The following is a 25512-nucleotide window of genomic DNA, read 5'->3' on the forward strand; positions in this document are numbered from 1 at the left end:
GCCAATTTGTCCACACAACGTTGGTCTACTGTCAGTTTTGGTCCTCGGAACAATAGCTATACATGCCCCCCCCCCCCCCACACACACACACACACACACACACACACATTCTTGTATAAAGTACAAAGTAAGGAACGTGCCTTGACTTGTATTCGTCTTGAAGCCTTTCTATGGCCTAACGCTGACCCTACCCTAAACCTAACCCCTAGCCCTGAAAAAAAACTGAGGACTTTTTTACATCATGACATTGATGTAAAAAAGTCAAAAAAGTCCTCACTTTTGCTAGTGAAATGAGCAAAAGAAATGTCTTAATCAGCTGCACGTACAAGAACACACACACACACACACACACAAGTGCCGACAGAGAAAAGCTTGGCTCTATTTTCTTATTAGTTTAGGCAGATGTGTGATAAAGATATTTACCCCCAGATGGATTATTCTATCCTAAAAAAATATTCAAGACATTCTTGCATATATGATAACAAAAATAGTGGCAGAGAGCACAACACTGATGGCTGGAGGTGGTGCTAAAGCCACCCCCAGGAAGGGTTGCCCTCTTCCAGGCATTTCTTGGTTGGTTGAAAAACAACACGTTCCAAGTAAAGCCAAGCGGTGTGGAGTAAGGCCGGTGGAAAAGAGGCTCTTGAGAGGATTCCAAAGCCAAGCGGGACAAAGTTTGGTAATGTGGCAGAAATCGTGTACGTTACGTTTCACACAGGGCCAGATTGGTTGAGAAAGCATTTCTCTCCCAGTTGATCAAACTATCGTTTATAGACTGCATTTTTTAAATTTAACCAGGTTATCCAGGTGTAACAATAAAATTTGATCAATGGTTTAAAACATGCGAGTGTAACAATTGATATTTCATAGGTAAATACTTTTGCACCTGCAACGTCTAAGAAATGAACACAAAATCTTTGCCCTGATAGTGGCACCATGATGACTTTTATTTTCAGGCCATACAACCGTACAGTGTCTATAGTACCAGAGATAAAATCACTAAATAAATAACATTTAATACTACAGTAGCACATTAAAAAGGACACATATGGTCATGACACAGGCATGGTTTGCGCCGTTATGGTTTGAGGGTTGTTGTTTTTTTTTTTTTTAAAGAAACTATTATGGCTGCAATTCATGCACTGGAGAGCTTGTCCTCCATTTTTAATCATATCAAAGTATACCAAACATGATTCAGTTTCGCTTCATTGCAATCCAACTTTGGATATCATAGAGTGTTGCTTTAACTTGTACACCAAATGATTTTTTTTTCTATATCTATACTTAAAATGTCTTCATTGACAACAAAGTGAAACTGAAGTCAAATTCCTTGTTTGTGTGCACAAACCTGGCGACCGAAGCTGATTCGGAACATGTTAAAGTGTCTGGCACCAGTTTAGAGTAGTTCTGAGCCTCATTCAAGCGGAAATAAAGTCGTAGACGATTGTTTAGCGCTATTAATCTGAAATACGGGAAACCAAACTATGCTCTAATGTCCGGTTGAACAAAACAGTCCAGCAGCCAAAACTGTAAAAGTGGAATCTTTCCACGCCGCCACAGAGACGTGTTTGTGACGGTCCGTACGTTTCCGCCCCCCCCCCCCCCCCCCCCTGTCTCCACGTGGTGTGCCCCCTCCCGCGTCTTGTCATGTTGAGCCTTGAGTAGAAGAGCCGGACCGTATTTGAACGTCCAGGTTTGCCTCGGCTTCCGTCACATTAATACTTCAGGGCAGACGGCGTTAGCAAGTCTGTTGACCACAACAACAAAACAACCTCCCCCCACCCCCCTAAAAAAAAAAAAAAAAACGGTGCTGTTCCTGTCGGGAGTTTATGTTTAATGTGCGTCTAACCGTCCAGAGGTTTCCCCAGATAAACCATTGTGACTTCGGTGTTGCCGTACACCGCGGAGACGGCGGGGAACAGGCAGACTTTAGGCAGTCCACGGAAAGCAATTCCAAGAAACTCGAAGCCTCGCTCAAAGGCTAACGTCTTGTCGTCCATGTCTAGAATCACTCGGATTCGCTCCCCGATCTGTGAACGACAATAAGCACATAGCGGTGTTCGATTACACAAATGCAAACAAACCAAAAAAAAAAAAGTCCATTATGGAAAATATGACAAATGCTAGATAGCACAAATTGAGAGCAGTTATGGACCAGTTACCAGAATAAAGACAGATTAAGGTTTTAAAACTATAATGCAAAGGATTCCAGTTAAGCAGCCAATTGCAGACTAGCTACCTGAACAGATGGCCTGGGGTCCGTTCTTCGTACGTTGCTTAAAACATCCAAGATCAAATGAGACATCCAAGATGATTTCATCCGGCTAATTCTGATCCGGCTAATTGGGTTCCTCAAACACACCTGTTGTTTATGATTAGTATGGCTGGATTGAGTTATCTGAGACAACTGCGCGTTCATGCGTTTGTTTAAAAGGGGAAATGTATCGATAGTAGAAACATTGATCAGCAACGCTGCTATTGGCTGTTCAGCATGGCCAAAGAACGCCCACAGTTTTTTTCCCAGCAGAACAAGAGCTTTTAATGGAAGGTTATGCCGAATTTGAGTCATTAATTAAAACACCTAAAAATCTGTTAAAGCCAGGAGAGAGGGCTGGCAAAAAGCAGCAGACAAATTAATGTGTAAATACTGTCCATGGTAGATGTTTCTATCACTTTCTAATTCGAGAAAAAAAAACTGCAAATTATTCTTGCACCTTCCGCAACAGGTTGCAGTCGTAAAAATGTACATGGCTACGGCAGACTTCCCTATCTCCTCCGCTTATACAGCCGTGATCTAATCTTGTTTACATGAAATAAGCCTGCTCTGGAGCAGGCTCAAGCTGGCGCACATGTTGCTATGACAACAAGTGCAGGAAGTCTTTCGAAGAACCAAACGATCCAAGATCATGCCAAATCGTCAACAATGAAATCCTGCTAACTGAGTTAGCGACGTACGAAGAACGGACCCCTGACTAATGAACCGGCTAATATGAGCTTGTTTCACCCTTTAGAGAGCAAACTGCTGTTATTCGGCCCTTATTGCAAAATGTGTCTTGCGAGCACAAAACACCATCCAATAGAATGTACGGATAAACTTTTGAACTTTAATATTGATGTGTTGTAGTAGTTTTGCAGCAGCAGAATGTTATTGTTGCTTTTCTGCCTTAAAAAAATTATTTCAGGATTTGCATCATTGAAAATGTAATTTATATCCAAAAAGTGAAATACCTCAAGTGATTATTTCTATCGTTGTGATGATTATGGCTTACAGCTAATGAAAAATTAAAATATAGTTCCTCCAAAAATTCAAACGTGATGTAAGTATTTTTAATACAGAAATGTCAACAAAATGGATACTATGTCCATGTGCTGCACAGAACATTGCGATCAATGTCGTGTCAGGGCTCCTTTTTCCATGAATCGCAGCTTGTCTGCACTGTTGCGTCTGTTTCCTCTCATCTTCCGCTTCACAAGATTTCGCTTATACATTTTCTATGGGGGTCATGAAGCAGAGCGATGCCATGGCCATTAAAGCAGGTAGTGGTGCTTTTGGCCGGATGGGCAGGTGCCAAGTCCCGCTGGAAAGTGAAATCAGCATCTCTGCAAAGTTTCACAGTGAAAGGAAGGAAGGAAGAAAGGTGAAGTGCGCTAAAGTGCTTGTTCACCTTTTTCTATTCCACTCTTAGTCCTTCCATTCCACCTTCCCTCAATATGCATAAACACAGCAGTCTGTGAACGGCCAGATTCTATGGCGCAGACCTTTTGTAGCTCACCCTCCCTTGTCGGCTGGGCAGCTGTCCAGATCAGCAGTCCCGCCCATGACTGTAAAGGCTACAACATAATGTTTCTGTATTGAGCATTAAATATTTTGAACTGGTCTTACACTCTTCTGCGACACAGAATTTGGGCTTTTTATTCGTTTTTTTTTTTTTTTAGCTAAGCCATAATCATCCAAATTAACAGAAATTAACAAGCAAATGGGTCACCCTGTGTGTAATGAATATATCCTGTGTATGAGTTTAGCTTTCTCCACTGAACTGCTGCCATAAATAAACTTTTTTTTTTTTTTTTTTACAAAACTTTAATTTTCTGATATGCAACTATATGATTTTTGTGTGACCATGGAATATTTTGCTAACCTGACTCTAGCCAGATGTATGTCGCTCCGCCTAGCTCCACTCACATCCATCTGGGACCTCTCCATAGGAATTGCCTTTACTGAAGGCTGGGCCTTATCAAAAATCCTTGCATATGATTGGATAAGCCACTTGTCTGTCATCTTTATCGACGTGCTATTTCAACAACTCACACCGAAGCTAACCCGTGACGCTGTGAGAGCGACGCAGGAAAAAACAAAACTTTTTTATTTTTTTAAATGTGTTTGCGGCTCTAGTGGCACGCGTTTTATTGACAGTGAGCTGACAGGAAGAGGAGGGAAGACAGGCGGCAAAGCGCCGCGGGTCAGACCGACCGCATTAAGGACTAAAGGCCTCCTAACATGGTTCGCGCTAACTGCTAACCGCTAACCGCTCCGTCGTGGACGCGCCCCGGAAAACAAAACTTGCCAAATCCGGTCGGGAGAAGGGCGAAAACATGGTTTCCACCAACAAAAGCCTTCAGAGCCGTTCTCTGATGTTCTTTTAATGAAACAATATTAGGTAGATTGGACAACATGGAAGAAATAGCAGCATCAATGTTAACGCTTGCTTCCTCGATGCGAGCAGCCATTGTTGTCTGAATCAAAACAGTCTCACGTCACGGTCGCTTCTCCACTACGTCACATCTATGAACCTCCAGCCCTGCGTCCTGATTGGCTAGACAATAAAATTGGTTGGAGAAATCACTCTCTATGGGAGAGGTCCCAGATGGATGTGAGTGAAGCTAGGCGGAGCGAAGTCCATATGGCTAGAGTCACGTTAATATTTCGCCAAAGATGATCTAAACTGTGAGAGTCTCACAGCAGCCCGTGCCTAACTGAAACCTCACATGGCGGCCGCACCCCACCTGATATTTGGGCGCGTTGTTGCACTGCGGGAAGTTCCCGCTGACCTCCCCGTTGTGCAGCAGGTTATTGTCGACCAAGTTCCAGCCCCAGCTCTGGTCATCGCTGCCCAGCAGGGCTACGTAGCCCTGGCACTGCATCGCCGCTCGCTTCGTGGCGATGCCTATCACCGCCACGGTGCCGAGGGGCCCTTCCCACCAGATCTCCCAGGCGTGCCGGCCTTCTGTGAAGCCGATCTTGCCCCGAGCGCCGTCCGTGCTCTGGGCTATGGGGTTGCGGTGCAGGGTGAAGCCGTTCTTCTTCACGTAAACGTTCCGGGAGCAGTCGTGGGAGCTCAGGGCATGTTGGAAGGCCTTGAGCTGTGGAGGAGGACATGAGATCAGCCACACGTTTGGCATCCGCTACAGTTACCTCAAGCTGTGGCAAAACAGCAGTTGTATACACTGTTACATTTAAACAGGATTCAAAAACATTATGTTGCAGGGAAAGCTTGGTGCGTCAGTGGCTGTCGGTTATCTCAAATACTTTGTGGGGCAATTTGTTCCTTAAAAAGTATTCACTTGCTCACATTTTTTCCGCATGTGATAAAGGAATATAACTATTTACACTGCAAAAAGAGAACTAGAAATAATTAAAAAGTTCTTATTTTTAAATTAGTGTATTTGTCCTTGAATAGAGCAGGTAAATAAGATGATTTGTCAATGGAATAAGATTTTTGCACTTAAAATAGGAACAATTCATCTCAATCATCTTATTTCAATTGCAGGATGTCTAATTATCTTATTTTAGGGGTAAAAATACTCATTCCATTGGCAGATAATCTTATTTACCTGCACAAATCAAGGATAAATACTCTAACTTTAAGAACATTTTAAATATTTTTAGATCCATTTTTGCAGTGTAAAAAAAAAATTGTAATAGATAAAACCCAGAAAAATTAAGCCTCGATTCAGATTTAGCACCCACTTGAGTCTCTACTTTGTAAAACTTGGGATTTACCCATCTAGAGACTGCATCCCCCCCGATTCTTCTTTACAAAACAGCTCAAGCTTGGTTGATGGCTGAGGAAAAATATCCCCTACATCACGGTGCTCACGTTTTATAGTGAGCATGACATATTTTGGGTTAGGGTTTTCTTTAATTTAGGCCAAACAAGGATGAAACATGCCCCACCAGGTTCTCTGTGATATACAATATTGAAAACTGTGCATCCTTTTTCTTCCACTTTATGCAGGCAAATTCAGAACAAATTCCAATAAACTGCACTAAAGTCTGCAAGAGGACAACATGAAAAGGTTTAGAGAGATCTTTCCAAGGCCTCATCTTTTATTTAGAGATGGTTGTTCATAAATAGAGCGATATCAACCCCACTTTTAAACGGGATAAAAAAAAACAATAGATGAAGATTTTTTTTAAACCGGTCTTGATTTCTTGTTTGTTTTTTGTTTTTCTTTTTGTTTGTTTGTTTTAAATTATTGGAAAGCTTCAATTCAGTTCCACCATTTCCCGTCTGTAGAGCAGCATATAGGATCAGCTGATGAGACCCAGAGCAACAACAGTATGGAGTCTGGAGCATGAAAACAAAGCAGTATATGGCCCAGCCTGCTCAGTCTGACCTGCATTATGTCCCTCGGGGAGAAAAATAACAACAGCAGACATTAAATCAAGGGATTTCAAACACGTAAAACAAGGCGTTTGTTGCCTTTAGGTCGCGGATGACCATATAATGGAAGGGCAGCGTCGCTGCTTGTCCAATGAAAGCCCGGCCAGACGGGACGTTTGAAAGAACCTCGCCATGCACGGCGTTCCCCCGCATTCCTACAGAACCAGACGTGCGTGTGCGCGGCCCTACCTTCCCCTTATATGTGGGCAGGTTGCACAGGATATCGGACCGCAGGGCTTCATCGCTCAGAGTCCGAGCGCTGAGGCTGCGCCACACCTCGCTGTTCTCATCCGCCAGAATGCTGTTCCAGTGCCAGCAGACCAGCGAGCAGCGCATCAGGTCGCACATCTCCAGATAGGAGAAGATGTGCTCCAGCACTCGGGCTGGCAGCCTCCCGGCCACCCCTGCGCCTGCGCCCGCCGAGGCAGCGTAGGACGAGCCGCCGGAGCTGCAACTGGCTGCCGCCGCCGCCGCTGCCGCTGCTGCTGCTGCGCCCATGCAAGGGGAGCCTCCTCCCCCTGCGGCCGCTACAGACATCGGGGCCCTGCTCCTCACCGAAGACCCCCCGGCCAACCGAATAGTGTCTCCGTGCGCCGTGGGGCGAGCCCTAGAATAACCCAAACGGCGTCATTTTCCCTTGTTAAACCCGCACACAGGTCGCAGTTAAAACCATGAGCTGCTCTTCCCAGTTCAATGGCTGAACAGCAACGATGCGTCAAGGTCCCGGAAGGGCAATTGCAACACTTTACAGCCTTGTCCGGTAAAAAAATAACGGTTCAGGTCAAATATAATAACTACGTAATTCACTGGGAAATTTTCAAAAGGTGGCAAACGCCCGAGTCCACCAAAGGTCAGGTTAATAGAGGTCAAAATTATTATTTTCTTTTTATCGATCTTTAAGGACCACCGAGCTGTCATAATAATGAGCTCACAGTTTTTGAACGTGTACGAAATTGTAGGCTGTGCCGTTGTATTATTTAAGAAAAATAATAATAATAAAAAAAAACTTTTGGCTTAAACCACATCTCATTCGCAATGAAAAGTATTGCTCCTGTCTGACCAGTTACAGCTGTTTTATTTTATTAAAACTGTCTTCAAAATATGGCTTGATGTGGGGAAAAACACCTAATCACCATAATGAAAATTATATATATAAAAATAACAAAACTAAACCAGAAAAATTGATAAAAGTAATAGAAAAAGGTGTCGGGAAGGTACGTCGACGTCACCGCCATATTCTGAGTGGCGTTTATTTTATTTTATTTTTTTACGTTATTGAAATGCGCGCAAGATAGCTGCGTTCCAGTGGTTTTCAAATAGATCACCCAAATACCGTTAAGTATGCCTTAATCACGTTAGGTAGTTTGGTAAAGTTTCCGATGTGACTCGAGGTGAGTTGCATTTTGTTGCATATTGGTGTTTATCTTTTTCAGGCCTTGGGTATTTTTGTCACAAATCACAATTGTTTACATTAAAATGAATATATATTGCTTTTTTTTTTTTTAAACAACAACAAAAAAATCAGTTATCGTTAATGTCTTTTAGTCGGAAGCCCCAGTCTTTACACGTCCAACGATGAACGTGCCACTCTCAACATGGCGGACGCGCTGACGTATCGTTTCTATTCGGGCGACGAAGCCAATGCGGCGAAGTATTGCGCTAGGAAGAGCACGTGACCGAGCATACACGGAAGTGACGCGCGGTGCTCAAAAGAGTTAAGCCAAAGCATCTGGGGACAAAACACCAGCTAGCTCAGTTTTTATTGAGCAGCGGAGGACCGGAGCAAGGAACGGAACACACGGCGGAGACGGTTAACGGTGAGTCCCAGTTCGGGTTCCACCGAAACGGGGAAGAGTTGGGAGTTGTGTGCGAATGTCGGGACGGTCCGTCAGCGCGGAGCACAGCTGTCTCGCTCGGTCGCCCGCCTTCCTCCCGTCCGGAGCAGCGCGGGCCTGTTGACAAGCCCGTCCCGTCTAGCGCGCTTGTCCGGGGACAGTCCCGCGGCTCGGCGCGGTCACACGGGGTGATCTGCCGGTCAGGCGGGACATCCGAGCTGAAACGTGCGCCGAGACGGGCGCGCTCAGCTGGCCGTGAGGTCTGGGGTCATTTCAAACCTGCGAGCTAAGCTAGCTTGATGGTAACAAAGCGACGGGATGTTACGGAATTCCTCCGCTGAAAGAGAGGTTGCCATTTTTTTTTCTTTTGCACGAGCAGAACACCTGACGCCTCATCTGACACAACCCACCAGCGTCCTCGGTGGAACCCGCAGAGACCGGGTTTTAAAGGAAAACTGAAAGTGCGGCTTAATTAGACTTGTTTAAAAAATAAATAAAAATAAATGTCTATCTTAGTTATCTTAATTAAGTGGATTCAGTACACCTTAAATGTCGCCGGTATTGGTGAACTGCTTTGGGGTGGTGTTTATTATGAAAGTGACACTTGTGTTAAAATAGACAGGGAGATGTTTTTTAAATATATTTTTTTATTTTATTTATTTTTTGCTGTTGTTTCTGTAATGCATGCTAATATTGATTATTGCACAACTGCCTTCTTTCTACTCCTGTCGTGATCACAGTGAGAAGATTGAATCTAACTTCCTCTGATCGTCAGGATTTTCTTCCAATTTGCCTTTTTGTGAAGTGATGTAATGGCGCTTTCTAACCTCGCCTCTAGAGGGCAGCACAGCACAGAGTAGCAGAACTGGAGCTGAAGAGGAATTTATTACACGAGGATCCAAAACAGAAACCTCTTATTAGGCTATTTAGCTCATAATATAATGTTTTAAAGAGATGTTTTAAAATAATTTTGTTAATAATTCTGTTTGAATTTAGTTATCACACAGTAGTGAGCTATGGAACTACTGAATGTAGTTTTATGAGACAACACCTAATTAGGTTAATCCATCTTGTTCCATTACAGAGGACTACAGACCTCAAAGTTTTATGAATGATGTGATTGATAAATAATAGATTTCATGTTTATATATATATATTAAAAAAAAGGCAAATGAATAAAAATTGCATGCAGATTTAGGCCCAAAATGCTAAATAAAAACAGAACAAAAAAATCTAATAGGTGATTTTCATTTAGCTTGATTTAATTTATTTTTGATTGGTAGTTGTTTGAATCATATCTGTAAAAAGCTTATTCCTTCACTTTGCACTGCCTCACCCTAAACATCTTCTTTTATTCTTCTTTTTTCCCCTGAATGCAGCAACTAAGCCCACGGCCACCATGAATCCTGTATACAGCCCTGCACCAACAGGGGTCCCCTTCCCCAACTCCAAGGGTTTGAGCTATCCAGGTAATTCCTTTAGCAGCAATTCATGCAAGACGATGGCGCAGATTCATTAAGGTGCCCTGAATCAAGGTTGTTGTTTTTCCTCTCTTTCCTTTTTATCCGTTCGCCCCCCAGCAGCTGGATTCCCTGTCGGTTATGCGACCGCCGCACCGGCATACAGTCCCGGCGTTTATGCAGGAGGGAATCCAGGCTTCCCCAGCGGTAAGACGTGCACTCTAGCTTGGAATATTTGTCTTTTTAACCTTCCTCACCGCATGGTTGTTGTCCAGCCTTGCGTGCCGCAGTTCCAGGAGTTTAAGCCTTTTAGACATCGCTCTAACTTGTAGATGTTTCCTGACTTGCATAGATCTACAAAGGCCATGTTCTAATGTCTTTCCCATGTTGAAGAGTGGACAAAAGACTTCTGGCACATCCTCTTCAAGCAATATAAGTTAAAAGCTCCTGGACAATCACGCTGACTTAAAGCAGTAAATTAGTATTTAAAGACATGGTTCCATTCCATGTATTTAATATAATTTGTAATAAATTCATCAATCATTACTCCTGTGTTTTTTCTATTTATTTATTATTTTTTTGAATAAAAAAACACTTTCTAAATGTGAATATTTTCTATACTAATTAACTGTATTTAACTTTTTTTTTGTTTGTTTTTGTTTTGGTGAGTTTATACAACTGCAGCAGAAGATACATTTATTTTAAGACCTGTCACCCATGCTTACTATAAATGAAGTGTGGACTGTGCTGTGTGTGTATATATATATATATATGATTATATTAGGATGAACCCATAGTGAGTGTGTGTGGTAGACGTTTCAGACTTGTGATCACAGCATGCGGTGTGTGAGTTAGTTAACTCGCCGGCATCAGTAACCTGAAGCGTTTCCTCTCACCAGGCTACGCTACCGGCACTGCGTTCAAAATGTCCTGCTCTCCCAACACGGGGACCGTCCCTCCGTACTCCTCCTCTCCGAACCCCTACCCCGCCGCCGTTTACCCGGTTAGGAGCACCTATCCCCAACAGAGCCCCTACGCGCAGGTCAGTGAGTTTGCGGTGGTCGGCGGGAGCCGATCCGGCTCATCACTGCAATAACAGACCTTAAAATAAGTAAAATGTTCTTAAAATTTGAGTTTTTGTCCTTGAATGGAGCAGGTAAATGATATTATTTGCCAATGGATTGAGTATTTTGAACCCTAATATAAGATAATTAGACATCCTGCACTTGAAATAAGATGATGGAGATGAGTTGTTCCTATTTTAAGTGCAAAAATCTTATTCCTTTGGCAGATCATTTTATTTACCTGCTCAAATCAAGGACAGATACACTCATTTTAAGAAAATTGTGCTTATTTTTAGTTCAGTTTTTGCAGTGTTTTCGTTGCCGACGGAAGCGAGCAGCTGGTTTTTAACCGTGTGCTTGCGGTGTTCCCCTCTGACCCAGGCGTTAATACCCTCCCAACAGCAAGGCACGTATTACACGCAGCCGCTGTACGCCGCTCCGCCTCACGTCATCCACCACACGACGGTGGTCCAGCCCAATGGGATGCCGGCGGCCATGTACGCCCCGCCCATCCCTCCTTCTCGCCCCAACGGTGTAACCATGGGGATGGTAGCCGGCACGACCATGGCCATGTCAGCAGGTGAGCGGCAGCGACGTTTCTTTCGCCTGCACGCCGTTGACAGTCGGTTCCGGGTCAGAACTAAATGAGATGTGCTTGTGCTGCTTCTCAGGTACCCTGTTGACAAGTCCATCACCAGCACCCGTTGCCCACCATCCAGTTACGATGCCCACATATCGGCCCCCCGGCACCCCCAGCTACAGTTATGTGCCCCCTCAGTGGTGAAGAGACCGAAGTGTGAGTAAAGTGTGCGAGTACAATTCCTCAGCATCTCCTGTGCATTGCAGAAGTATTCATGTCCCTTTAACTTGTTCGCATTTTTTCACGTACAACCATAAAATTCAATGTATAAGGACCAGGCGTTTCCAAAGCGGGGGGCCCGGGGGCCGTTTGTGTCCCTCTGAAGGATTGTGCGCGGCCCCCACCCACGATTCCAGACTGGAGCATCTTTGGTCTGCAAGCATGTGTGGTTGGTGCCCATGGATGTTTTTACAGACAAATAAAAAAGGCTGAAAATAAAAATTAAATATTAGCTACAGCTAGGGTTGGGTACTTATCACATCGTTATCTTGAAACATTTCTTATCGTGAGAACAATTTGGCTTTATCCGGACAATAAATTCCAGTTAGCCATGTAAAAAAAACTCAGTATTGTAGTTTTTACTATTTTTTTTTTTTTGCATTTTCGATTCTGAGCGAGCAGTAATGAATATCAATAAATTCAAAAAACGAGTTAATTGTAGTTTCTGTGTGGGGTTTAGTGATTAAAAATCACGTACATTACTTTATCTAGCTATGTTCCCAATTAAGCCTATTTTGAACATTTTTTTTTGATGTTATGTTAATAAATCTATTTTTTAATCACAGTATTTGTTTCTGAGGCTATAATTAATGTGACATGCAGTCAGTCATCAGAGACTTGAAAAAAGACATTAAGAAGCTCTAAATAGTCTTTTATCATTATCACAATAATACCACAACGTATGGTGGTAAAATTTAAAGTCCGTGACGCCCAGCATGAGCTACAACACAGGTGATTTCTCATTTATTCGCCAGTCTTCGTCGTCATTTCGTAGCAATCATCCAGGAGCTTTTACTCCCAGGTGGCAGATTTTTGTGGCGCGCTTTCAGCTCGATGGCGTCGGTCCTCCTGGGGAAAGTTCGAGACTTTCTGCGGAGGGAAAATGATCCATTGTTTAGGTATTTACAGAGAAAATGGGGAAAAGTGCTGTGCTCGTTTTTATTCATCTCCTCTGGGCCGACACGTTGTAGAACCCCCTTTTGCTGCATGTACAGCTGTACGTGTTTGGGACTGTGTGTCTCTACCGGCTCTGCTCGCCTCAACATGGAAGTAGTCGGCTCCTTTCAGCTTCTCAGGACGTGTTGTGGACCTCTCCGCGATGTTCTCTCCGGCCTATCTGCTGCCTTCCTTGGTCTTCATGAGGCGGCTAGCTCACTGCTCTTCTCCGACGGCCTTCAGAGCTGCTCCATTTATAACCCAGATTAAATCACACAAAGGGGGACTGTACTGTATTCGCTTATTATTATTCTGAGGGCAGTCGGGTTCAGCGGGTTTCATTTAAGCTAGTAAAGATGGCTGAATCCAAACGGCGTCGCACTCTTCAGCTCCTTATTTGTAAGTGACTTTGAAAACGGTGACCCATGATGAACTATGCCAGTACGGTACGTTGGAGTTTGTTTGTTGTAACGCGTCAAAATGTGATGAAGGTCAAAGGGTATGAACGGCTTTAGCCTGGCACCGTCCGCCCAGACTGTCTTCTAACCCCCTTCTCTTCTCCTTGCAGGTCGGAGAGGCGGTAGATATGCATTCACACTCTACTCCAGTGTTTTTTGCTCTCGGTGGCAGCCTGCCCTCGCAGCGCCTGCAGCCACTTAGTCTTCTTCCAGCATAATGTGAATCTAAAACCCAACTAACATAGATCAGAGCTCGTTCGAAGCGGGAGGGGGGCTTGGAAGAGTAGGCCCCATCCCCAATAATAAAAAGAAAAAAAAAACCTCTTATAGCCACAAGGATGCATTCCACTCCCCTTTGCTCCTCCTCCTCCTCCTGCTCCACTCCCCGTCAGCATCAGCACCTCCACAGCCCGGCCGCATATCTAACATCAAACTGCAAAAACCTCCAGGCGAACCTTTTGCGGACTGTCATGCAGGTTTTTATAGCTTAAACTCTGAAGTGGTAAAAGGGAGTTCTGATTTTCTTTTTTCTTGTTTTTTTTTTTTTGTTTGTTTGTTTTTTTTTTTTATTTGGAGGATACCTATGACTTTGAATGCATGTGTGTGTGTATGTACATAAATATATATATAAATAGATATATGAAGTAACGCTAGCTTGATCTACCTGCTGTGACAGATGCAAAGTCAATAAAAGGCACACGTCCAAAGGAACTTAAAAAAAAATAATTAAAAAAAAGTAATAATCTGCAATGCTGAATCACCAGTGACCATCTCATTAATGTGAAAGGGAAAAAAAAGGTTTTAATGCAAAAAAAAAAAAAATAAAACGTGCCTGCGTTATCTTCGCAGAGTCTACCATTTTCACTGCTTTAGAGATGTAATGCAAGGTTTTTATTGTTTCTTTAAACGATGCAACGTCTTACCATTTTTGTATTTTTAGGGGAAAGAGATGGGGTCTTTGAGTTTGTGCCTCTGACTGACAGCCATTCCGCAACTTAACCAGCCTGAGTGTTTCATCTTTTTTTTTCTTCTGTGTTTTTTTTTTTTTTTTTTTTTAAGGGAATGTTTCTTTCTAAAAGACTAAAGCAGCTCCAGCCTGTTAGAGCTGGCATCTTTATTTTGCCCAGAAGTGTTCTTTAGCAAGGAACAAAGAAGTTGGGGATCGTTTGATGAGAATGTACGAGTGGGAAGTGTGTTGTGTGTGTGTGTGTGTGTGTGTTTATGAGAAATGGACTTAACGTAGAAAAACCTAAAAAAAGAAAAAGCGGTGCCATACAGTGCAACATGCTTGGATCTTTAAATGTTCACGTCACGATAGTTTTGTTTTTTCGGGTAGCTCCGACGCGCTGCAGCATTAAATCACTGCTAACTGTGGCTGTGTTAGGAAAACATCATATTGTTCAAGTCCAGTTGTGAATAGCACTACTGAATCAAGGCACTAAGTGAAAACAAGTCAAGCCTTTTTACCCTTTGACATTGCTCGCTGTCTTACCTCAAAGTAAACCCACCAGTATCACTGTTTCAGACATGCTTTTTCTATGTTGCCTCAGTCACCTCAGTTCAAAAATCTGTTTTGTAAATGTTATTTTTGTGATTTTGGTTCATGTTTTGTACTCTAAAAATAAAAACCAACTATAAGGGAAAAGCGCTGTTGTCTTTATTTGCTCTTATCCATGGCGTTCCACGTCATGGACGGTACAGACGTAACCAACTTTCAGGTCTTTATGGTGCGCTTCACGATTACTGGCATCGCTGGTTAAAGCCATAACTCACTGCTTTAAACTTAAGAGTTTAAAGCATCCTGCTCCCTGTGTGTGGCGTTAAAAACATACTTGGGCCCTTGTCCTGCCTTGTTTGCTTGTTAACTACTGTATAGAGGTATTGGACTGGGCTAATGTCAGACATCTGGTAACCGACTCTTAGATGGAGAGGCAGGAGACTGAGATAGCTTTTGATGGTGCCATATATTTAACAGCAAATAGTGATTAAAAAAATTAACCTTTAGTGCAAATATTTACAGTTAAAGAAAAAGAAAATACTACAATAATACAATAAATGGTCATGCAATAAGTAACACAGCTTAATCAGCCAGGCTACTATATCAAAAAAGAATACCATACAAGCATTCATATATTGGTTCACTCAAAATAAATCTCCACCCGCTCACAGTTCGTTTAGTGATAAACTCATAATGTCCAGGGATGTTGGTAAGGTTTTTGAATTTATTCTCTTGCCAAGACTTGTGGGGGGAAAAAAAAAGAATAGTGTCTGCTGATAATCAGTTTGGGTTAAAGTCTAAACATAATACTAAAATGTGCACATATGCCTTAAAGGAATTAAGGAATTCTAATAGCAATAATTCAACAGTCTTATGTTTCTTAGATACTTCAAAAGCCTTTGAACATGTAAATCATAGTGGTTTTTAAAACTGTGTCAAGCTGGGGTGCCCAGATACACAGTAAGATGCCTGTCTTACTGGTATGCCAACCAGACTATGCAGGTAAAGTGGGACAATTGTGTATCTGAACCTTTTTAGCTCAGTAATGGAGTCAGACAAGAAAGCATTTTATCTCCTGTACTGTTTATTTTGTATATGAATTATCTTTCTAAACAGTTAAACCTGTGTAGAACTGGCTGTATGGCTGGAGAAACAATTGTAAGCCATTTAATGTATGCTGATGATGTGGTGGTTATCAGTCCTAGCTCTGCTGGTCTCCAGCAGCTTCTTAATGTGTGTTCGGTGTATAGTACACAATATGATGTTAAATTGAACTCATCAAAAAGTTTCGTTCTAACCTTTTTCCCTAACTTTAGGCTGTCTAGAAATCAGGGTCTGTAATGAAGTTATTTATCTTGGTCGTGTTAACAGACCGTTTGTCAGATGATGAAGACATTTGCCGTCGGTGCCATATGTTGTATGCACAAGCTAATTTTCTTTCACCAAAATGTGGTTTCTGCTCTGATGACATTAAACTGAACTTGTTTAAATCATATTGTACCTCTCTGGTGGAATTACAAGAAAGTTTGTTCGCCACGGGCAGCTGCCACCTCCATGCCAACATGGAGGTGGCAGCATCTGCTGTGAGAATAGTTTTTTTCCCCCAGTAGCGACAGAGACTCTTATCTGAGATGAAGATGGTTGAAGCCCTACAACAGGACATCCCGGAAGGAAAATCTGGTAAACGTTGCAACATATTTGAGGCAAAGGTTCACTTTCCAGCAGGAAAACAGCCATAAATACACAGCCAGAGATACAACGGGGCGGTTCAGATTGAAGCACACTCATTTGTAAGAATGGCCCAGACAAGGTCCAGATCTGAAACCATTTGTGGATGTGTGTCTGATTTGAGATTTGTTGATGACAGATGCTCTCCATCTAATCTTAGCTTGAGCAATTTAAAGAAACATTTTTTTTTCAAAGAAGAATGGTCAAACATTTCTCTACATGTGCAAAGCTGCTAAAATGTGCATATTGCACATTTGCACATATGCCATCAGACTGTTGAACTGCTGAAGCCAAAAAATGGACTCTGTACCACGTTCGTAAATTACACAGTTCTTAATAATACTCACCTGTACACTGTGAAACGCACACTGTCTATTTCCCCTGCAGTGTTTACATTGTTTACATTTCAACTGTTTACATAAATCTCTGCTGCACCTTATCCTGTAATTTACTGTAATTTACTGCAATTTACTGTGATTTTTCAAGCTGTATGCAAACGAAATTTCGTTCTGTACGCACTCTGTGCATACAAAATGACAACAAAGTTGTCTAAGTCTAAGTCTAAAGACATAGCCCAAAAGAGGTTCAGCTGTAAAAGGTGGAACTAAAAAGTATGACCAACAACAAAAAAAAACATCCACTGGTTGTCACATCTTTCCGTTAAAATTTTCTTAAATGGAGAAATATTTCCTTTGTAATTCCCAGTTATACGAAACTCTGTGTTTTTTCTGTATGGGAATGCTATTGCAAGGCAGCACAAGAGAGGGAAGAGTTTGCCTTGTGTTGAACAGCAGGGGGCGCCGCAGTCTAAGCTACGCGACAAGCGGAAGTTCAGCGACTGGAAGACTTCCCATAATGCATCTCGGTGCGCCAACTTCAAACCAGAGCGTAAAAAAAGACGTGTTGTTTACAGTCCAGCGTAGAAGTGTTAAATGTGTCATTTTGTCAAACTGTAGCAGCTTCTCCGAATTCTTCCTGTAAGTATTTACCCGCCATCCCTCCACAGTGTTTAGTTAGCTAGAGTGACTGTCCAAGCATCTATATGTAAGCTAAATAGCAGCAACCGCGACTAAGTTAGCTCCAGTTTTAACGCAGGTTGTTTAACTTTCGTTTCTTAGGCATCAATGTAGTTGCCGAGGCTGTCTAGTAAAGGCTCGTCGTGCTTCAGCAGCTGTAACGATTATAAATGCAGTCTTTATAAAGAGTAGACTCTGCAAAGACCACTATCGTCTATGGGCGACGACGAGAGTTGGGGCCGCCATCTTGAAGCGGTCACCAGCTCTGCTCACCATAATGTGTTGAGCAGGAGCAGTGAACTGTCAGCGCTTTTATTCAACAAAAACTCGCCGAATATTTAACGGATTTTAAGTTTTTAATTTTATTTTGTTGCAACACTTAAATATACAGCTAACTCACACACACACATAATGAATCGGCTTGACATTAGTAAGGGAAAGAAAAATTAAAGATTGTTGGTGGTTTTGTGATCTTTGTCTGATGTTTAATGTTTGTTTTGTGTAAGTCAAATAAAATATTACTTATACTAGAAGGATTAAGGTTATGAATTTTACATTAAGGGGGACATTTTTTGTGTCCTCTAAGGTAGGCACACATAGGTCTGTGTAATATGAAGCAAATGTGTCCAAATTCAGTTGTGATAAGAGGAATAAACCTTGCTAGATTAATTTGTTGCTATGTTTTGAGAGGGGAACAGAATATTTCAGACAGCTGAAATATTCAATTCTCCGTTGATAGTCCTAAAAACGTCTTTTTTCTCTTTTTAAAACAGGGGAAATATTCTCACACTTTGTTGACACTTTGGCAGAGAAATATGTAAAGTACTTTAACGGAGATTAGCAATCACAAATTAGCCCAGACATTGTGTCGTTTTTTTACATTAGAATCCATGTTTTACAGAATTCACGCACCGCAACAGGCAATGTGGGGTCTACTCTTTTATATATGTCTGTAGTCTAACCTACATGCAAATGCTTCAAAAATGATTTACCCTCAGGTCAAAGTCAAAGGGCGATGAACAGTCCGGGAGACCGCAGCGACTCCGCCAGACCCACCGAGCTCTTTGAAGAGCTTTGCAGGCAGCTGAAGGAGTGCCATCAAAACGCGGTGCAAGGTGAGCCGTGCGGGCCGTGGTGAACGATCATGTTCACGGGACGGTTCGGACGGTTCTAATTCAGCATTTTTGCCTCCTTGCAGAGTTCGAGGCCAAAGTGAGCAAGCTGAAAAAGGAGCGCTGTCTGTGAGTATGGCGCACCACTAACCCGGCCGGCCCGCTGGTGCTGGGGAGGCGAGCTGAGAGGAAACATCTGTTTCTTTGCAGAGATGCTCAGAGGCTGGAGGTCTTTTATAATCGCAACCAGCAGCTCAAGGAGCAGAGCAAGATCCTCCAGGACACCGTCAGTCTGCTGGAAGAAAGGTGACTTCCTCAGAGGCAGTTTTGTGGGTGGGTGGGTACGATCATCCCTAGTAGAATGACAGATCTTCTCCAGTCCAAGCAGCAAAGCGGGCGGGTCATAACAATTAGGATGGAGCCAGAGATCAACAACAAAGATGAGGTCATTTGGAAACAAAAGAACATGAGACACAAAGTACGACGAGATAAACGGGGTGGTAGTATCTAAAGGGGGTCGAGCAGAAAACATAAATCAGAATTTGTTGGCTGCTGCACGCTTTCCTGCATGTGCTGAGCCCCGTTCATTTGTAACGCGGTGTTGAAAAGTAAGTTTGGTACCCAAAGTGCTGATTCAGCATAGTGTTAGACACAACCGCAAGCAGCCGCTGGCTGATCGATCCAAGGGACCACAAAGGACGATGAGCCTGAAGCAAATCAGAGGTATGGAGGAGAAAGAGTATTTAGGTATTCCTGAGCTCTAGGTCTGGTACATGGAGAGCCGACCAGGAGATGGCCAGCAGAGACCTGCTGTTGTCTGCATGTTCCAGTTTAGACGGACAGCAGCATGTGCACGTAGTTCTGTGATTCCGCCCGCCTCCATTATTGTTGTCATGGTCTTTCCTCCTTTGCCTTAGTGCGGGCCTTAGAGTGTCAGCATACAGCCATAACAAATAAACCAGACTAAGAACTGTTCCTGTTTCCAGGGTCCGCGCAGGAGAGTGTGATCGCTGTGCCGTCCTGAAGGAGAAGCTGAGAAGCAGCCAGGATCAGAATCTGGATGTAATCTGCAAACTGAGTGAGTTTGGTCAACCTGGAGTCCGCACTACGTGGTACTTTCAGCCTAAAGAGACGAGCTAAAAGAAACCTAACATTACGTGTTGAGGGGTACTATGACAATGGTTAATAACTCTATATCAGCCCAGGGTTATTATCTCTAGATGTCTGTCAAATCAACTTGGGTATTGATGTTTCAGCCAAAATAACAACGCATGAAAGACTCTAACTTTGTTATTCCAAACTTGATTGTACTAATACCACTCCAGGCGTCCCCTATTGGACATCAGAGATCGATTCAATGTTAGTCTCTGAACAACAGTCCTGATTGTCTTAAATTCACTTTGGATAAAATGATACGACAATACATCCCCCAAACTGGTCTCTTTTGGGGGATGTATTCAGAAGCGATTTTCTTTTTTATTCTATCTTGTTCCAGAGGATGAGAACAAGAACCTGGAGGATGAAAACAGAAATCTTCGAGCTGAACTGCAGAAGATGAAGACCTCCCAGTAAGTCTGTTTTAAATGAATACGCCATCAACATGTTTGCATTTATTTAATTATCAATCCTTTATTACTATAGCTTTGTCATGCATGAAAACGGCTCTTTTGAACAGTGTAACCTCTGAAGCCAGAGCATTTTGTAACAGTTTCACTTCTGTTTATAGAAGAAACATCTCTTTATTTGTCTCAGATCTTCACTAGCTCTTCTGTGCACTGCATGCGCTGTTGCTCCGGTTTTAGCGCCTTTTGTCACACGCTGGTGTAAAAGATTTTGGGGAAAGTTTCACTTCCCCCTATTTAACAGATGCTGTGTTTGTATCAGGGCAGAACCCGGGGAGACCTCGCTGCAGGAGCCGGAGGACGCCGTCATCCCAGACTCTCCGATCTTCCTGCCCGTGGCGAACAAACTGAGGAAGCGTCAGCACTCCAACAGGAGAAAACACGTCCGTTATGCAGAGACGCCTCTGCAGCCGACGCTCGGCTCCCTCTTTTCTGGTCGGTCCCAGCACCAGTGAGCAACTTTTAGGATGAGGACGGTTCTAATGTTTTTTTTTTTTTTGCTTTCCTTTTAAGAGTTGAAGAAAGAGTCTGATGGAGGTGCAAAGAATTTTGGGAGAGGAGGCGTGCTCGTGCCAAACACTTGTGAACTGGACGCATCTCAGAGCTCAAGTAAAAGCGCCTCTCCTGTTTTTAGTTTTATCGAAGCAGAAATAGGAAAAAAGTGTTGAGAATTTCTGTCTTAATTCAGACGAGACGAGAGAAGGAGAGGAGGAGGAGGAGGAGGAGGAGGAGATGGTTGCAGAAACCTGCGGCCTGGAGCTGCTCGGCAACCGTCAGCTGGTAAGCACGGCTCCGCCGGCGGCCCGGATACAGATGTGTCGTTAACATAAATGAATATTTTATTTGCTGCAGTGAACCGTGCAGAACCCTGAGGAATCTGTTTACATTTATTCAGAGAGGGGGGGAAAATCCAGTTCCTTTTAACAAAATCAGAGGCGCCGCATTTAAATGAACCCCTAACAAGTTCTGCAAAATCAATGTTACTGAAGTCTGTTTTTTATTTCATACTTATTTAGGTTGATCAGAACTTTGAAGTATCACTTCCTGTTTACCTGGGCTGTAAATATGAGACATGACACTTTTGAGTGCTCCAGCACAAATGGCCAACACTGGGCTGCTCAGGAAGAAACACTCCTGATAGGTCTGCGGTGAAACGATGGATGAATAGGCCCAGTGTTGATTATGGGGGAGGATCTGTGATGCCGGGGGCCAGGATTCCTCCCAATGCACCTGGGCAACTTGTCAGGGAGCATGGCATCATGGACTCTTGGAGGACCAGGAGATTTTAAATTAGAAAAGTCTGCTGGACAGAAAACTAACAGTGGGTCCTAAATCTGACTTTCAGCAGAATAATGCTCTGACATAAGGCCAAAATCAACACAGAAATGGTTCATCAAACGCACAATAAACCTTCATCCAATTTTTTTAAATGAGAGGACTTCCTGTATCCTTTGACCTGGACGAACAGAGAACATGGGTTTCAGTTCAGATCTACTCGTATTCGGTCGGGTTTCAAAATGTTCTCATTGCGAGGTTGTGCTGTTGGATTAAAACATTGCTTTATTATACCACCTGATCCCAAAATGTTTCAGTTTTCCTTTTCTTATTCTGTTTCCTCTAGAGAACGGAGTTGCCTCCAAGTCATCAAAGCAGCACCGACAGCGCCGGGCACCGCAACGTTCGTTTAAGGCAAGCTGGACAAGACCCGATAACATCGGGTCAGTCTGTTGTTTCCACAGGCAACTTAAAATAATCCTCTATCTCTCTCTCACTTTAAGGCCTCTCTCGTCATCATTCGCACGGATCCCCAGCCCAGACTCGACCACAGCGAGGTCGCCGTCTCTTCTTCCGAGCATTAAATGCTTCTCAGAGGAAGCCTCCGTCAGTCGGGCCAAGCGGAAGAAGGAGGAGGGTGACTGCGAGGTGCAGGGAGGCGGCAAAGCGGGGGTTAAAGTGGGGGTGGCCAATCAGAGGGACGGCGAACCCTTACAGCCTGTAAGCATCAGCCAGACCGCCGCACCCGTCTGCGATCTTAGCCTTAAAACGCAGCAGCTGGACAACAAGGCAAGAACAACGTGCTCAGAATTCACTTTTTTCAGCTTCTTTTCCCAGTTTCAGACCGATAGCGGCGCTTCTTTTATAAGAATAACCGTTTCAGGGAAATCCTTTAACGCTTCACAGGATCCGTGCACACAAAGACAGACTCCCAACCAAAAGCTGGATGTTTCCTGTGCCAGTCCTGCGTTCAAGAAGCCGCGCAGTAAAGCTACAGAGGAAGCAGGCGGGAGGAGGAGACCCCCACTGCAGGATGGGAAACGGCTTCCATCCGAAGACGGTGGGTCCTCTACGATGTAGTGAAGCAACTTTACTAGCCTGAGCTTTTTTTAATCATCATAGCTGAGCAAAAAGCCAAGCTGTGGCCTTCCTGGTGTGAAGGTGACTGTGCTGAGTGTCTCTCCCAGCTGACAGGAAGCCCCCGGTGGAGCCTACCTGGAGCATTGACCCTGCGCTCGCTTTGTCCATGTATGAGAGCCAGCAGAGAGAGGACCAGGTACTGGATCAGGAGCAGCCTCAGTGCTTCATTACCTGGGCTAACTTATCTCCAGTCAACGGCTTGCAAAAAATATTCACACCCCTGGAATATATTTTTTGGAGCTCCATCTCATCTTTACTTTCACCGTTCTGTTTCAGGAGGAAGAAAAGCAGCGAGCCGGAGAGCTGGCAGACACGGACTGTACCTGGGTCAGCCACAGCATGCTGCAGCGCCGGGGGGAGGGCAGTCAGGGCGAGGAGGACATGAAGCCTGGTATGAAGCCTGGTGTGTATATATATATATATATATATATATATATATATACGGATTGGCCAGAGAGGCGATGTGGTGGACGCTCCCAGGAATGATCATTTGATGTGTGATTTTTGTAAGGACTTGGTGAAAAGGCCAACGACAGTTTGGACAGGATGTTTGACGCAACAACCTTCGGGGAGTACAAGTCCTACAACTGCTCGCACCTAGACCCGAGTCAGCACTCTGATGATGAAGAGGAGGAGGACGATGTAAGGGAGGACGTTAACGGTACGTATTCAGATCGAAGGAATGTCTGTTTGGAGTCTGGAAGTGAATTTCATTTCCTGATTCCTCACCAGATCAAGATCGCCCTGAAGCTGCTGCCGGCCACAGCGGAGCTCGGTAAGAAAGCCCCCCGAACACCTTCAGGTTATTTCACGCCCGCGTGGCCTTCAACGACCGCCCCCCGCCTTGTGCTCACCAGGCAGCCGACGTTTGCTCACGTGGCCGTCGTCCGCAAGAAAGACGAGAGGAGGAAGCTGAAGGGCACCACGTGCAAGGAGTGTGAGGTGGTGGGTATCGCGGGGCGTGGCCTGAGGCTGAGCTGTGCTGCAACGTGATTTATGTTGGAATAATTGCCGTCTCCCGCAGTATTACGCTCACCTGCCGGAGGAGGAGAAACAGCAGAAGCTGTCGTCCTGCTCGAGGCATCGATATCTCTACATCCCTCCTTCTACCCCTGAGAACTTCTGGGAGGTCGGCTTCCCATCAACACAGACCTGCATTGATAGAGGTAACTGAAGGCTTGGTCCTGTTTCATTTACTTAGATGAACACTAACCCTAATAGACATACGCCGACAAAACCTGATTTTTTTTTAAATCAGAAGCGACAATTACGCCCTACTGTTAAAAAAAAAATACTACACGACAGTCTTTTTTAAAAAAAAAATTTTATTCTAATATGTGGACTCAAGCAGAACAGAATAAACAAATGATAAATTTAGTTGTAGTTTCAAGAGATTTTCGTGACATATTTTCCAAACTAACTTACTAGTGGAGAAAAGATTTAGCAGTGCGCTTGTATTGGACAGCAACAGGTGTGGGAGGGGTTGCTCTTTGCTCTGTACAGCCAGTGAAACCCCACTCCCTCTGGCTTCTCGTTGGAAAGACTTGAAACCCTCTTAACCCCCTGATGTATGGCGCTAAACCAGCGACGAATTGCAGTGACATTGAAAAACAGATTTGGCATTGAAAAATCAAATGTTGAAAAGCCAAACATTGTTAGAAAGTTAAAGCTTTTATTTTATGCTGCAGCTTTTTTAAAGATGTTTATGTATGTCACTATAAATATTCTATCTACATTTTATTATTTTGGTATATCTTAATCATGTAAAGCACTTTGTATTGTCTTGTACTGAATTGTGCTATATAAATAAATTTGCCTTGCCTTGCCTTATAAGCTGGTGCTGTTTTGCCGTCAGGGGCGGGGCTAAATTGAAGGCTCCTTCACAGGCCTTCAGTTCTTCCGTTACTCATCATCTACCTGCAGTCACCTTGTGGAAGGCTCTGGTTCAATGGCCGCTGCTCGACCACAAGAAAGGCTGTTATTTTCATTAGTTTATACAGCTAATGATTGTAGTGACACCGTAGCTGAAGGAAATCTGGAATGACACTGAAAAATATCCCTCATTTGAAAAACAAAAAGCTGCAACATGAAATTAGAACGTCATAAGTTGTTACTTTCTGATGTTTGATTTTTCAATGTTTTTGATGTCATAGCAAGTGACTTTTCAATGATTACATTTTCAACATTTGATTTTACAATGCCAAATCTCTCTTTCAACATTGTTGCAAGCTGTCACTGATTTAGCTCCATACAAAAAACACCTGGAGCAGAGGATTGTTTGTTTATTTATTTGGATCCCCATTAGCTGTCAGTAATTTGACAGCTGCTCTTCCTGGGGTCCTTTTAAAATTATACAGATACACAAAACATATTAAATGATCATATAATAAGAACAACTATACATTTCCACTTATTTCACATTACAGTACAATCTGATACACAATATTCCAATTTTAAGGCTTTCAACAAAGTATTTTTTTTTTAAAAGTGTTTTAAATGCGCCTTTCCTGCAGGATCTTTGCACATCTTCAGGGTAAAGCTTTCTTTGTCGTCTGTTCCAGGTTACATCAAGGAGGAGAAGAAACCTCAGGCACGCTCACGAAGGCGTCAGCCGCTCAACGCTTTATTCTCCCCGAAGCAAGGCCGGAAGCAAAGTTAAACTACAGACAGATTTCCCTGAGCTGTACAGAACAGCGACGAGCTTTAAGGCAGAACGAGGACTTTCATCATTCCAGCTTGATGCGTGACTCTTAGGACTTTGTGCTTCTTGTAGATGGTGTAAATAAAATTAAGAGGTCTAAAACGATGGAACTGCCTCCGATCTTTATAAATTCAAAGATCAAG

General features: G+C 43.4%; 3 protein-coding genes across 4 annotated transcripts; 2 read left to right on the forward strand and 1 right to left on the reverse strand.

The window, feature by feature from the left end:
• Window positions 1–1597: 1597 nt before the first annotated feature.
• Window positions 1598–7394, reverse strand: fbxo45 (F-box protein 45). Its single transcript, XM_036124886.1, has 3 exons — window positions 6855–7394; window positions 5005–5361; window positions 1598–2030 (listed from the first exon to the last, which is right to left on the reverse strand). The coding sequence occupies exons 1-3, from the start codon at window positions 7200–7202 to the stop codon at window positions 1845–1847; spliced, it is 891 nt and encodes a 296-aa protein (XP_035980779.1). The 5' UTR covers window positions 7203–7394; the 3' UTR covers window positions 1598–1844.
• Window positions 7395–8341: 947 nt separating this feature from the next.
• Window positions 8342–14099, forward strand: fam168b (family with sequence similarity 168 member B). 2 transcript variants are annotated; one of them, XM_021323136.2, is made up of 7 exons: window positions 8342–8482; window positions 9880–9969; window positions 10084–10167; window positions 10860–11002; window positions 11406–11604; window positions 11696–11820; window positions 13388–14099. In XM_021323136.2, exons 2-6 carry the CDS (start codon window positions 9900–9902, stop codon window positions 11806–11808), a joined length of 609 nt encoding a protein of 202 aa, XP_021178811.1. In that variant the 5' UTR covers window positions 8342–8482; window positions 9880–9899; the 3' UTR covers window positions 11809–11820; window positions 13388–14099. The 2 variants fall into 2 exon arrangements, with proteins under 2 accessions (XP_021178811.1, XP_012731124.1); XM_012875670.3 differs by having other exon boundaries at window positions 8343–8482; window positions 10081–10167.
• A 3244-nt stretch (window positions 14100–17343) lies between these two features.
• On the forward strand, window positions 17344–25505 carry rbbp8 (retinoblastoma binding protein 8). Its single transcript, XM_036125372.1, is given in 19 exon segments — window positions 17344–17480; window positions 18518–18634; window positions 18718–18760; window positions 18842–18937; window positions 19618–19709; window positions 20127–20199; window positions 20498–20688; window positions 20767–20862; window positions 20942–20961; window positions 20964–21033; window positions 21875–22317; window positions 22435–22588; window positions 22716–22804; window positions 22945–23059; window positions 23180–23329; window positions 23401–23443; window positions 23526–23613; window positions 23693–23834; window positions 25230–25505. Coding segments are annotated over 18 exon segments (2103 nt in total). The 5' UTR covers window positions 17344–17480; window positions 18518–18534; the 3' UTR covers window positions 25328–25505.
• The last annotated feature ends 7 nt before the right edge of the window (window positions 25506–25512 follow it).

This window comes from Fundulus heteroclitus, chromosome 21, assembly GCF_011125445.2.
Source record: "Fundulus heteroclitus isolate FHET01 chromosome 21, MU-UCD_Fhet_4.1, whole genome shotgun sequence".
Taxonomy (NCBI): Eukaryota; Metazoa; Chordata; class Actinopteri; order Cyprinodontiformes; family Fundulidae; genus Fundulus; species Fundulus heteroclitus.

What these genes read in the sequence shown, in the direction of transcription:
- fbxo45 (XM_036124886.1), bottom strand. Translation starts at nt 7,202, where the DNA reads ATGTCTGTAGCGGCCGCAGGGGGAGGAGGCTCCCCTTGCATGGGCGCA. An exon ending in TGCCCACATATAAGGGGAAG is followed by an intron (nt 5,362 to 6,854) that starts GTAGGGCCGCGC and finishes CCTCCTCCACAG; the next exon opens with CTCAAGGCCTTCCAACATGC. An exon ending in ACAACGCGCCCAAATATCAG is followed by an intron (nt 2,031 to 5,004) that starts GTGGGGTGCGGC and finishes TGTCGTTCACAG; the next exon opens with ATCGGGGAGCGAATCCGAGT.
- fam168b (XM_012875670.3), top strand. Translation starts at nt 9,900, where the DNA reads ATGAATCCTGTATACAGCCCTGCACCAACAGGGGTCCCCTTCCCCAAC. An exon ending in CAAGGGTTTGAGCTATCCAG is followed by an intron (nt 9,970 to 10,080) that starts GTAATTCCTTTA and finishes TTCGCCCCCCAG; the next exon opens with CAGCTGGATTCCCTGTCGGT. An exon ending in GAATCCAGGCTTCCCCAGCG is followed by an intron (nt 10,168 to 10,859) that starts GTAAGACGTGCA and finishes TCCTCTCACCAG; the next exon opens with GCTACGCTACCGGCACTGCG.